This window comes from Haplochromis burtoni, unplaced genomic scaffold (assembly GCF_018398535.1).
Source record: "Haplochromis burtoni strain Fernald_Lab_line unplaced genomic scaffold, NCSU_Asbu1 Contig_65, whole genome shotgun sequence".
Classification (NCBI taxonomy): Eukaryota; Metazoa; Chordata; class Actinopteri; order Cichliformes; family Cichlidae; genus Haplochromis; species Haplochromis burtoni.
In genome coordinates this window covers 610,067-623,040 of record NW_024582426.1, presented here as the reverse complement: position 1 = coordinate 623,040, position 12,974 = coordinate 610,067, and the positions used below count along the sequence as shown (strand labels likewise).

General features: G+C 40.6%; 2 protein-coding genes across 2 annotated transcripts in view; one reads left to right on the top strand and one right to left on the bottom strand.

The window, feature by feature from the left end:
- Positions 1–1,916: 1,916 nt before the first annotated feature.
- Positions 1,917–12,974, bottom strand: part of LOC102312497 (flavin-containing monooxygenase 5) — a 27,985-nt gene continuing 16,927 nt past the window's right edge. Inside the window, 12 exon segments of the mRNA XM_042221347.1 lie at positions 1,917–3,509; positions 4,165–4,366; positions 4,449–4,521; positions 4,634–4,841; positions 4,927–5,074; positions 5,292–5,383; positions 5,385–5,489; positions 5,740–5,882; positions 6,064–6,133; positions 6,135–6,230; positions 6,396–6,432; positions 6,434–6,573. Coding sequence (XP_042077281.1) covers positions 3,297–3,509; positions 4,165–4,366; positions 4,449–4,521; positions 4,634–4,841; positions 4,927–5,074; positions 5,292–5,383; positions 5,385–5,489; positions 5,740–5,882; positions 6,064–6,133; positions 6,135–6,230; positions 6,396–6,432; positions 6,434–6,573 — 1,527 coding nt within the window. The 3' untranslated portion in view covers positions 1,917–3,296.
- Positions 9,682–12,650, top strand: LOC121814603 (flavin-containing monooxygenase 5-like). The gene is made up of 8 exons (XM_042221348.1): positions 9,682–9,767; positions 9,918–10,083; positions 10,517–10,659; positions 10,889–11,085; positions 11,180–11,327; positions 11,413–11,620; positions 11,733–11,805; positions 11,888–12,650. The coding sequence occupies exons 1-8, from the start codon at positions 9,690–9,692 to the stop codon at positions 12,294–12,296; spliced, it is 1,422 nt and encodes a 473-aa protein (XP_042077282.1). The 5' UTR covers positions 9,682–9,689; the 3' UTR covers positions 12,297–12,650.

Sequence of the window (12,974 nt, the reverse complement as noted above, 5' to 3'; positions counted from 1 at the left end):
AGTTCTGACTACCTTCCTTCTCTTTGTTACCATCCGACTATACACTTCTTGACTCCGAATGACATCCTGTAGATCCTGGTGGTGTGGATCAGTGAATCAATGTCTCGTTCACCCTTGGCATACAGCTTGATGTCATCTATCTAGATTAGGGGGCTGACAATTGCTTCATTCCCCAGTTGGTATCCGTAGCCTAAGGAGCCTAAGGAGACCCTTTCTTGGATGTCTGCCACTGTGATGCTTACTGGAGCTGTTCAGGGAGGTTGCTATGGTTTGCTCTCAGATCCATTATAACCACTGAGCACTGTTGTTATGGGTTATGTCAAGTCTCAGGTATGGATAGCTTGCTGTATTTCTTAGGCTTTCCTTGCTGTACTACCCTTTCTTCATCACACTTTTCTGCAGCTCTGATAGTTGGCTTCCTTGTGTGCTACCTTGATCTTGGCCTCTATAGTCTCTTTTTCCAGAAAGGCACAGCTGATCACTGTTTTCATGATCAGTTTGTTTCTGCCTGGTTTCCCCTGACGTTGCATTCACATCTTCAAGTAGACCTTCAGAGGGTACTTCACAAAATTGGTCATGGAGGGTCCAAGTTTTCAGCTTAGCCATGATACTATCTCTCAGGTAAAGCGCTCAACGCCTTCAATGTGCAAGTTGTACTTGGGGCTCGGTACTCAATCTTAGGTGGGGTGGGGATGATAATATCTCCCCCCGACCTGACGTGCTGGTTTCCCCTTGTCGTAACAATTATGCTGTAGCTCATCAATCTCTAGTTGTGATAGCAGTTGCTTTTCCCTAATGTTGGAACACTGAGCTATTAGTTGTTTCACTTTTAGTCTAGATGTTGGGTACAGAAAATAACATAGGCCCCACATGTCTGTGAAGGTTCTCAGTCATCCAGGGCATCGGGAGCTTGGAAAGAAAAGCGTCTGGACTTCTTTAAGTTGCCTTCAAGCAACTTAAAGAAGTCCAGACGCTTTTCTTTCCAAGCTCCTTAAAATAGGCCCCACATCCACTTCATGTAACAGCACCCTTTTCTCATCCCTTGTTCCCTTATGCCTTCTTGTTATAACAACAATCTAATAGCATTTAACAAGCTAACAGAACCCACCTTTAGGTCTGCTTTGCACAGGTTGATGAGCTGGACACTGCAAATGCTCTTATAGAATACAGGAATTGTGCAACACTGAGTGGCAACCTGGGTTCATTCAGGAATTTTGTTATCTCATTCATGGAGCTGATATAACAGAGAAGATCAAAGTCCAGTCAAAATGGACTGTGAAGTCAGTAAAATAAATGCCATAGGGTAACTATATACCTCAGAAATCTGCTGACTTTTTTAGATCAGATTTGAGGAGAAACAGATATTATGAGTACACAAAACTCCTTTGGGATAAATTATGCATTATGCAAATTATGCATCAGTTCCAGTGTGCAATATACTGAAAAACTGACTCATTTGCCATGTGCATGTATTAAATGTCACACGCACACACACACACACACAAATTAAAAAAGTGTCCAAACTTTTCATGACAACCTGATTAATAGAAAAGCCAAATGAATAGGAGGCATGAACCTTTAACACAGTGTCAACAGCACGAACTGAAAACACAAAAAGACAAACTTTTAAGGGGAATGTTGAGGCTGTTTTATTTTTTTATTAGAAAAAGTTTTTTATTTACTTCCTTTGCTAGATCTGAGCATAAATTGATCATATGCAATTCTACAATTTTAAGTCCTGACATTATAGGACACCTTACACTTACTTCGAGCTGTTTTCTTCTCACAAGCTCTACAGAACCTCTCGGCCAAAATGGTGCCTGAGAGTTGAGAAGCATTTTATATTACTCAATACAAAAGCGAAACAATAATGTAAACCAGAGAAAGGAACACAGGGGTATACAGTACTGCTTTACATGAAAATGTTTTAATATTTTTTAACTGTTCAGACTCAATGAAATTCATAATAAATGTTAAAAAACTATAATTAGTCATTTAAATAGAATTTTTGAAACTCTAGCCAGAGGGCACAGAAAGGCATAATGACACTCCTGAACGAGGCATCCGTTCAATTGAATAATGCTAAGATGATACAGAAACAATCATATTATCATGGTTCTGGGTTATTTGATGAGTTTTCTTGTGTTTTCATATCTGTTATGCATTATTATGATTATTTTCATTTAACTGGTTAGTTCTGAGTTCATTCCTATTACATCTCTGAGTTCACTTATCATGAGTTTAGTTCCTTGTTTATTAGGTTCCCTTGAGTCTTTGTCCTCTGTGCCCCTCTCTCGGTGTCTCCGTTTATATGCGTGTGTGTGATGCTCATGTCTGGGTTTTCCCTATTTAGTCCCCATGTTCCCCTCTTTGCATTTATTTCATGCCTCCCCTGTCAGTAATGTTTGCCCATGTTTCCCCAGCCTGTCTCTCCCTCACCCTTGTGCCCTTTCTCGCTCTCGTTCCCTCTCTCTCGGGTCCCCCCTCCTTCTCTCTCTCTCTGTTTTCATCTCCTCCTCTTGTTTACATGTTTCCCTTTGTGTCTCATGCTAGGTCTTCCCCATCTGTTATGTGTGTTCTCACCAGCCCGTCATATCCTCTGTATGTGTTCCATATTTATGTTTGCGTCTCGTCTCCCATTGTCAATTCCCTGTTCTCTTGTTAAGTCCAAGTGTATTAGTCTGCCTTTTTACTGTTTTATTTTGACAGTCTCATGGTCCATGTTCAGTGTGTTTAGTTTTGCTTCCACTGTGGCATCTTGTTCATTCACCTGTGTTCCCCATGTTTTCCCCTGATCACCTCCTGTCTGTATATATTGTCTGAGTTTTCCTCTGACCTTTGCTGTATTGTGTCTGTTTTCCCCCCACGGCTCTTCCATGCTTCCTCTCGTGTTTCCAAGGTTTCCCCAGGTTTTTCTAGTATTCCAGTTCTTGTCTTATTTTCTTAGTTTCTCCAGTTCAGGCGATCCTGTGTTTAATTTTTGTTATTTATGTTTCTCCCTGTTTGGTATATCTGCGTTAATAAATAGCACACTTTCAGTTAAATTCCAGTTTCCATCTGTCTGTGGTCTGCTTTTGGGTCCTCACATAAACTATTCATGCAGTCTGCCTCTGCAGATTGTGACACATATTGTAGTTGGCCTTTGAAGTAATTAAATCATTGCACCACTCACTAATATATTTCAGTAATTAGTCCATTTCCAACGCTCATGTTATTTCTTGCAAAAGCATTACCAACTATTAAACTATTACAAGACTAATCAGATCTTTTATTTCTGTTCAGTTATACATTTTGCATTACTGTGTAGGCAGGTAGATTTTAACCCTGTCCAGCAAACTAGCAGGATCCTGGAGGAAAGCTGGAAGGTTGTTCCTCTTAACGTAGACAGTGAAGGACAAAGCAGTAGCCGACAGAAGCAGAGGCCACTTATATGATCTCCTGGGTTTGAGCTCATCACATGGTCTGGTCTGCAGGGGTTGAGTCACTCTCTCCCACTGAGTGAGGATTGCCTGGCGGGCTCCAGCCCACTTTCCTGGCCCCCTGAGACGATACTGGTACGGCGTGCAGGGACCAAAGAGCACATTCATTCCCAGCCTGGGGTCAGTCAGCAGCATCCTTGGGATGTTGGGTTGAACTCCCACTAGCTCTGCTATTTCATCCATGTAACTAACAGAGTCCACCTGGATGGTGTGTCTCTGACTGGTGACATACCTGAAAATGACATATAGGTTGAACATGTGCAGAACAAAAAGTGGCGTGTTACAGATCCTATATATTTAAGCAACCACAAAATCAAGTAAATATACTTTATTACCTTTGAGCCATGGCTGCCTTCTTCCACTGTATATCCTTTAGCATAACAACTACAGAAGGAAGCTTTATGCAGCCTGTTAAAGAACACAACAGTTTACTTTAGTAATAATGAAAACCTGTAAATGCCCAAGTTGAAAAAAAAAAGTATTTTAAATTAAACTCTGACCTTTAAAGACACGTGTGGCCCACCTGGCCTGCAACTTAGATATAGCCATAATAGATCCCAATGGCTGCACTAGACCAATGATAGCCAGTGTGGGGTGTTCAAGCTCAGGAGGAAACACATATTTGTACAGAGATGCTTTGTTGTTAGACACAGAGACCACCTGTGAAACCAGGAATGAGGATGGCCTGGCGGGCTCCAGCCCACTTTCCTGGCCCCCTGAGACGATACTGGTACGGCGTGCAGGGACCAAAGAGCACATTCATTCCCAGCCTGGGGTCAGTCAGCAGCATCCTTGGGATGTTGGGTTGAACTCCCACTAGCTCTGCTATTTCATCCATGTAGCTGACGTAGTCCACCTGGATGGTGTGTCTCTGACTGGTGACATACCTAAAAAAGTTTGAGTTGAACATATGAAGATGCAGATCTTAAACATAGGTTTCTATAAGGCTTAGTAAATCCACTTCATTACCTTTGAGCCATGGCCTCCTGCTTACACTGAATATCTTTTAGCATGGCAACTGATGGAGGAAGCTTTATGCAGCCTGTTTGAAAGGGGACAAAGCTGTTTACTGTAGTAAAAATAACAACTCTATAAAAATTCTAAAATCCTGAGTGATGAGAAAAAGCTGTGTTAAAGAAAAAGTAATTTTTTACCTTTGAAGACACGTGTAGCCCATCTGGCCTGCATCTCAGAGATGGGCATAATGGCTCCCAGTGGCTGCACTAGACCAATGATAGCCAGAGTCGGGCGTTCGAGCTCAGGAGGAAACACATATTTGTACAGAGATGCTTTGTTGTTAGACACAGAGACCACCTGTGAAGCCAGGAATGGAAAGGAAAACTGGTATCCTGTAGCAAACACCTGAAAGACAGCGGTCCATGTTAGTCGAAAGTCAATTTCACTGATCTCTATGAAGGTGAAGAAAAGTATGTAATTCCAGACCTACCACCAAGTCAACATCTTCCACTACACTGCCATCATCAAACTCCACACTGGAACCTTGAAATCTGCAGATGTTGGGTTTCACCTGAACTGTTCCAGAGAGGATGCGGTTGGGAAGCTCATCATTTAATGTTGGATATTGGCTAAACAGCCTGAAATGGAAAGTTAAACGTTGCCCTACTGATATGATGAATAAAATGAATTTACTGGCTTTCCAGTCATGCAATCATGAAGCCAAGTTTTTGTCCAAAATATCTGATAGGAAGAAATGCAATAAAGTCATCAAAATAGTAATAAAGATTTGCCCAACACAAGATTCAAGGGAGTCTGCCTACTGCATTAGTGCAGTTGTAGATATTAACACAATACCTGTGCTTTGGCTTTAGATTGTACAGAGCATGATCAAATATTTTGTTTAGTCGTCTCTCTCCCAGACTACAGAAAAAAAACAAAGGGAACAGTTTTCCTTAGAAAGTCGAACACTCGGTTAAATTACAAGTCAATGGGAATCCTGTTATCCCCAAGTCTGTTCAGAATCCAGGCTCCCCTTCGAGTGCTCAGGTAAACCTAGGATGAAATTAATCATTGTCAGCCATTGCTCTGGTTCTTGGTATATTTTTAAAAAAATGTAATTCTCATCATATTGATAGCGTCTGAACTACTGATAGGTTAATAATTCATGTATAAGGTGTATGTTTTGGTGGTATGGGTTCAGGTCCAAAAATGACAGAACTGAATTTAACTGAATGAATTTTGGGGTAAATTATTATTATTTTAAAAAAATGTTAAATGAGGAATCAGTTCATCTCAGTCCAACCTGCTTGGTGACCCTACTCAGTTCCACTCCTATTTCTGCTCCAGAGTTTCCAATTCCAATCACCACGACCTTTTTATTCCTCCACTCCTCAGGAGTCTTGTAGTCTCTGCTGTGGAAATACTTCCCCTAGAAAGTTTCAATGCCTGAAGAAAATAAAACAATAAGACACAATCTCCCTTTCTGTTTCCACGACAGACATGGTTAAAGAATGTCAAACACTGTTATTAAATATTATTACTTCCTCTTTCTATTGCTACAGCCAAACTCTATAAGGCTACATAAAATCTACATGTAGTTTATTGCTAGCCCGCAGACATGTGTTACCTGGAAAGTCATGAAGAGGCATGTTGAGGTAGCAGTGGCGTCCAATACAGATCATTACAGCTTCAAAAACTGTGTTTCTCTTTCTTGCCATCCTTGTTCTCTGTTTCAACAACCCACTCGCCTGAATGAGAAAAATCTGATTTCTGCTTCACCTGCAAGACTTTGGTCTGGACAACAGAAAGACAGACGCAGGTTTTTGATAAGAGTGCGGGTATGCTCCATTTATATATATCAGTACTAAAAAAGTACTAAAAAAGCTTTTTTCTTTTGAAAACTTGGTGATACGTTAAGTTTTGCCAACAGAATACAGAAAAATAACAAAACATCCTTACGTTGAAGAGTATGTGCTTGGTGAGCTGGAAGTGGTCCAAAGTAGTCCACGATGAGGGAGTTGTGCATGTAGTTTGAGAAGTGTGCACGGATGGGAAAATCACTGAAACACATCATCTCCTTGGAAGAGTTGATTATGACAGAAAAGTAAATACTGGCCCTGTCTGGCTCTGGATTCTCCTGCAGAGAAAGCCATGAATAGAGAAAAACAAATCTCATCTGTCAGAGCAAAGAAAAGTCCGATCTGTATGTTGTCTAACCCACCTTAAACCTCCACAGACCACCAATGTCATTGCTGCTTTCAAAGCAGACAGGCTTCAGCCCCTCATCCAGACAGCACTTAATAGAGGCCAGACCTGAAGCCCCTCCTCCAACAATTGCTACACGATGTGTCATTCTTCAGCTCTGTGGAGAGTGAATCAGATCAGTCCAAAATATTTTTACTCTAAAATAGGAAATTGCATCCATGGAGCTGTATACAACAGGAAGTTCACCCCTATTTCTTTTCATAAACGATTTTTACCAGTGTTTGCTTGGAAGAGCTATCACTGCCAAACTTAACGCTTGTTTTGGCCATAGCTGTAGTCCACTCTGGCTTTGGATTTCACGTTCCCAGGTAATTTAATGTTGCAAGGCAACATTCCTCCACAAAATGCTCTTGGGAGTCAACATTTAGTCAGGTGATAAGACCAACTCAAAAGAACTCAAAAAGCAGCTTTATTGCTGAACACCAGATATACAAAACTAACTAAACTGGGAATATACATGGAACTAAGCAGGTAGGCAAGCAGGCAGAACACATGGCCACCTCCTCCAACTTCTCCAGGGAAACGCCAAGGTGTCCCCAGGCCAGCCAAGAGATATAATCTCTCCAGCGTGTCCTGGGTCTGCTTCCCAGTGGACATGCCCGAAACACCTCACCCAGGAGGCGCCCAGGAGGCATCCTTGTCAGATGCTTAAACCACCTCAACAGGCTCCTTTTGATTTGGAGGAACAGCGGCTCTACTCTGAGCCCCTTCCGGATGGATGCAAACAGTTCCAGTGCAAGCTGAAGGCTGTCACTTGACGAAGCCAAGCTCTTGCAATGGAGGCATAAGTATCCAATGGCCGGTACCAATGGGCCACACACCACATACTCCCAAAGCACCTCCAACAGGACATGCTCAAATGCCTTCTCCAAGTCCACAAAACACATGTAGAGTAGACTGGTTGGGCAAACTCCCAAGAATCATCATCAGAGGTTAAAGAGCCGATCCAGTGTTCCACGACCAGGTCAAAAAAACATATTGTTGCTTCTGTATCCGAGGTTCGACCAATGGATGGATTCTCCTTTCCAGCATCCCGGCACAGACTTTCCCAGGGAGGCTGAGGAGTTTGATCCCCCTATAGTTGGAACACACCCTCCGGTAACCCTTCTTAAAGATGGAAACACCCACCTCAGTCTGCCAATGCAGGATTGATAATAATTAATTATTCTATTATTAATTATTACTATTAAATAGTTTTTATTTGATTTATAGTTCAACTTATTGTTCACATTTTTGTTCTTCATGTATATCCTTAGTATTTTGAATCTTAAGATCTTATTTCCCATTATTGTGCATATCTGAGTTTCTATACACAATAATGTGTTTTTTCCTTCTGTGTTTTCCTCATGTTGACTTTACATTTGTGTCTAAGTTTCCCTCTTTGGTCATTGTTACTTATTTCCTGGTTTAGTTTGCTAGTTGTTTTTTTTCTGTGCCTTGTTTATAGTTTTACTTCCTCTCCTTTGATTGCGTTGATTGTGTGGACTTGCCTATTGTTTCCCCATTAACCCTCATTGTGTGAGTATATATAGTCCTGTTGTTTCTTTGCTCACTGTAAGTGTCTGTTAACCTACTTGCCTTGCCTTGCCTTTGATTTCTAAAGTTTGTTTTATGTTTTTGACTGAAATATATATTTTTTTGACTTTTGCTTCTTGAATTTGAATCCTCAATACTCTGTGAAACACCTAGACTCAGAAACTTTCTATAAACATATATAAACTGCCACATGCCCCATATCCCACAACAAAACGAAGCAATCATAAACAGATGAGAACACCTAAATGTACAGTTCAGAACTAAAAATGAAGAAACAGCTAACCCTGATACAACAGCCCTTAATGCACTCAGCAGTTATGATAAAGAATCCAAATTTCTTACCTTGTTTGAAGAAATTAAGAGAGCTTTCATACTGCATTTAACTCAGCAGAGAGTAGGAATGAAAATGGTTGGTCTAAATATAAAAGGAGCCTATGAATCCTTGCTTCACAGGAGGGTCAGTTATTTGACTCCAGGACTGAAGGAAAAGCAAACAAATCCTCAGTATGTTATATTTTGCATGTCAGTGACACCAAAAAGCAAAAATTACCATTATACAAAATCTGGTGTTAAAAAGAAAAGCACAGTAAAATTTGAAAATATACCGAGTTTCATCTTAAAAGGATTTAAATGGTTTTCTAAAATGGTACTTTGCTTTTCAGTGATTCACTCAATCCAAAACAATTCTGAAAAAGTTAGGTTTCTGAATAGATTGTAAACAGAAAAAAAACCCCCAACAATCTGCAAATCCCCTAACCCGCATTTTATTCACAGCAGAACACGACAAACATCAAATGCTTAAAAATGTTAGCGCATTTTGAATTTGATGGCACCACCACATCTCCGAAGTGCTGGGAGGTGGTAACAAAATACTGGAATAGTAAGTGTTACTGAAAAATATCTGGAGGAACAGTTTGCCAGTTATTTGGTTAACTGGCAGTAAGTCAGGAACGTAACTATAAAACGTTTCTCAGAGGTAAAGATTGGCAGAGGGGCACAATTGTTCAGCAATTTTAGGATGACGTTCCCTGATGTAAAATTTTGTAGGCGGGCATGTTTTTAGTGTTCTATAATGAATTACGGGTTTATATTTGCAACTCATTGCATTCATATTTTCATGTACATAGCTTCCAAACTTTTTTGTACATATTCTTGCATGACTTGGATAAGCACACCTTTCTGATGTTTCTCAGATGATTGGTGATGACTGAAGTTCTCACTTGCGTACAGATTCACCCCCTCCCTCCCTGGACCACACATTTCTCTCAGTTCCTATGTTGTCTCCTCCTTTGTTAGCTGTTTCTATTTAACACTTTTATCTCTGCTACCAAAAAATCTAATTACAAACATGAATAGCAGAAAATGTCACATTGTCAGGCACTGTAGCCAGAAGTTTCACACTTTGAACTGATTGTTCATACTGGACATTGCACTGGTTGCTTCCCAAACTTCATGCACAACTCCCTCATCATGGACTACTTTCGGCTGTACGCTGACCACTTCCAGCTCACCAAGCACATACGCTTTAATGTAAGAATGCTTTATGATGTCTGAAATGGTAAATTGTATCACATAATTAAAAAATAAATAAATAAAATTAAATCCTAATTACTCCAACATTAATTTCATAGAAAAAAAATACTTTGTTCTGTCCCCTGTGTCTGTCTTTCTGTTGTCCAGACCAAAGTCTTGCAGCTGAAGCAGAAATCAGATTTTTCTCATTCAGGCGAGTGGGTTGTTGAAACGGAGAACAAGGATGGCAAGAAGGAGAAACACAGTTTTGAAGCTGTGATGATCTGTATTGGACATCACTGCAACCCCAATATGCCTCTTCATGACTTTCCAGGTAACCCTTGCACTACAAGCTATCAACATTCAATTCAGTGCCAGTTTGGGAGTAAGCGGATGAAGACAGGACAAAGAAATGCTGTGGAAGTGAGCCAGAGATTAATAATAACTAATAATTAAATCCAGAGAGGTGTATTAACACATACTAAGCAAAAAAGATGACTGATGAAGAAACACAAAATGCATCGGTGGAATCCTAGACCTATTGCAGTATAACTAAGGGAGGATTTTGGGTCACCTGATCCAACTATATACTTTATCAAAAGGAACGTTATTCTTATCTTATAGTTCACTCAAGGGGCAGAACTAATCAACCTTCAACAAAGCATGAGTGAAACTTTTGCGTGTCTTCAAATATAGATCAGTCTTTTTATAGCAGAAGTATTGAAACATTGTGTCTACCCACCATAAGTCTGTCTTATTTTCTTCAGGCATTGACACTTTCACGGGGAAGTATTTCCACAGCAGAGACTACAAGACTCCCGAGGAGTGGAGGAATAAAAAGGTCGTGGTGATTGGAATTGGAAACTCTGGAGGAGACATAGCAGTGGAACTGAGTAGAGTCACCAAGCAGGTTGGAATGAGTTGGTCGCATCATTAGAGAAAAAATGTGTCTGAACTGGTTGAGCATTTAACATTCTTAGTGATGAAAATAATTTCACGTGAGGTTTCAACATTCTCACAGTTTTAGGCTGAAAACAGTTTAAATACTACACAAGCAGTGACCTGTGACACATGGATGTGGACATTAAAGAAGATGTAACAGCAAAACTTGCTAATTTTTTTTGTTTCCTTCATTCAAGCTTTACCTGAGCACTCGAAGGGGAGCGTGGATTCTGAATAGAGTCTGGGACAATGGGATTCCTGTTGACTTGTTTTCTAACAGGGCGACAGGTTTCCTAAGAAAAAATCTTCCCTTTGGTGTTTTCTGTAGTCTGAGAGAGAGCCGGCTCAACAAAAAATTTGATCACGCTCTGTACAACCTAAAGCCAAGGCACAGGTACAGTATTCTACTAATACATTACATTTTACAATGTAATTGGTGTCTGGATTGTTTCATGTCGGAATTTGTTTTGTTTGACTTTTTATTTCAGGGTGTTCAGCCAACATCCCACAGTGAATGATGAGCTTCCCAACCGCATCCTCTCTGGAACAGTTCAGGTGAAACCCAACATCTGCAGATTTCAAGGTTCCAGTGTGGAGTTTGATGATGGCAGTGTAGTGGAAGATGTTGACCTGGTGGTAGGTCTGGAATTACATACTTTTCTTCACCTTCATAGAGATCAGTGAAATTGACTTTCGACTAACATGGACCGCTGTCTTTCAGGTGTTTGCTACAGGATACCAGTTTTCCTTTCCATTCCTGGCTTCACAGGTGGTCTCTGTGTCTAACAACAAAGCATCTCTGTACAAATATGTGTTTCCTCCTGAGCTCGAACGCCCGACTCTGGCTATCATTGGTCTAGTGCAGCCACTGGGAGCCATTATGCCCATCTCTGAGATGCAGGCCAGATGGGCTACACGTGTCTTCAAAGGTAAAAAATTACTTTTTCTTTAACACAGCTTTTTCTCATCACTCAGGATTTTAGAATTTTTATAGAGTTGTTATTTTTACTACAGTAAACAGCTTTGTCCCCTTTCAAACAGGCTGCATAAAGCTTCCTCCATCAGTTGCCATGCTAAAAGATATTCAGTGTAAGCAGGAGGCCATGGCTCAAAGGTAATGAAGTGGATTTACTAAGCCTTATAGAAACCTATGTTTAAGATCTGCATCTTCATATGTTCAACTCAAACTTTTTTAGGTATGTCACCAGTCAGAGACACACCATCCAGGTGGACTACGTCAGCTACATGGATGAAATAGCAGAGCTAGTGGGAGTTCAACCCAACATCCCAAGGATGCTGCTGACTGACCCCAGGCTGGGAATGAATGTGCTCTTTGGTCCCTGCACGCCGTACCAGTATCGTCTCAGGGGGCCAGGAAAGTGGGCTGGAGCCCGCCAGGCAATCCTCACTCAGTGGGAGAGAGTGACTCAACCTATGCAGACCAGACCATGTGATGAGCTCAAACCCAGCAGATCATATAAGTGGCCTCTGCTTCTGTCGGCTGCTGCTTTGTCCTTCACTGTCTATGTTAAAAGGAACAACCTTCCAGCTTTCCTTCAGGATCCCACTGCTTTGCTATACAGGCTTAAAATAATGAAAGTTTAATCAGTTTACTTGGCTGAAGTCAGCCAGGCCATCATCACATAGTGAGAACGAATGGTTCGACTTCTAATGACCACAGTGGCATGAGGACCACAATAGACCTTCTAATAGTATAATAGTACTAATGTTAACGAAGAGGCTGCATTAGACTGTTTTTAACAATGAAAGACATGAGTTTTTAAAATATACATTCTGGATTTGTTTAACTCTGCACTAGAATCTGAACAGAAGTGTTTCTGCAGCTTTCTTAAAATTTTGTTTTTTTAATTTTATTTTCTGGCAAATAACTCAGCCAACAATCTGTGGTCGTTCCAGTAGCCAGTAATGAAATTTTCTAATAAAATTTCTAATAAATAATTTCCATAAGTCTACATGTTTTCTACAGTTACTTTATGGCCACTTGCGGCTTTTGCTTAGAGTGTCAAGCTTAAGAGTCCATGATTTTTCTTTCTTCTTTTAAAGTATTTATTATTTTTAGGGCTCAAAGATTTGTGTCATGTTTAGAGGCAGGACTCAAACCCAAGGCTGATTACAGTGCATTTATTCACAGTCAACAGAAAAAACACTGTTCAAAAAATATCTTAGCAGTTGGAAGGTCCAGTCTCCACAAGGTTTCCTTTTAGATGCAGACAAAGTAGCTTTGTCACACCAGAGTCAGCTCACCACTCGATATCTCACAAT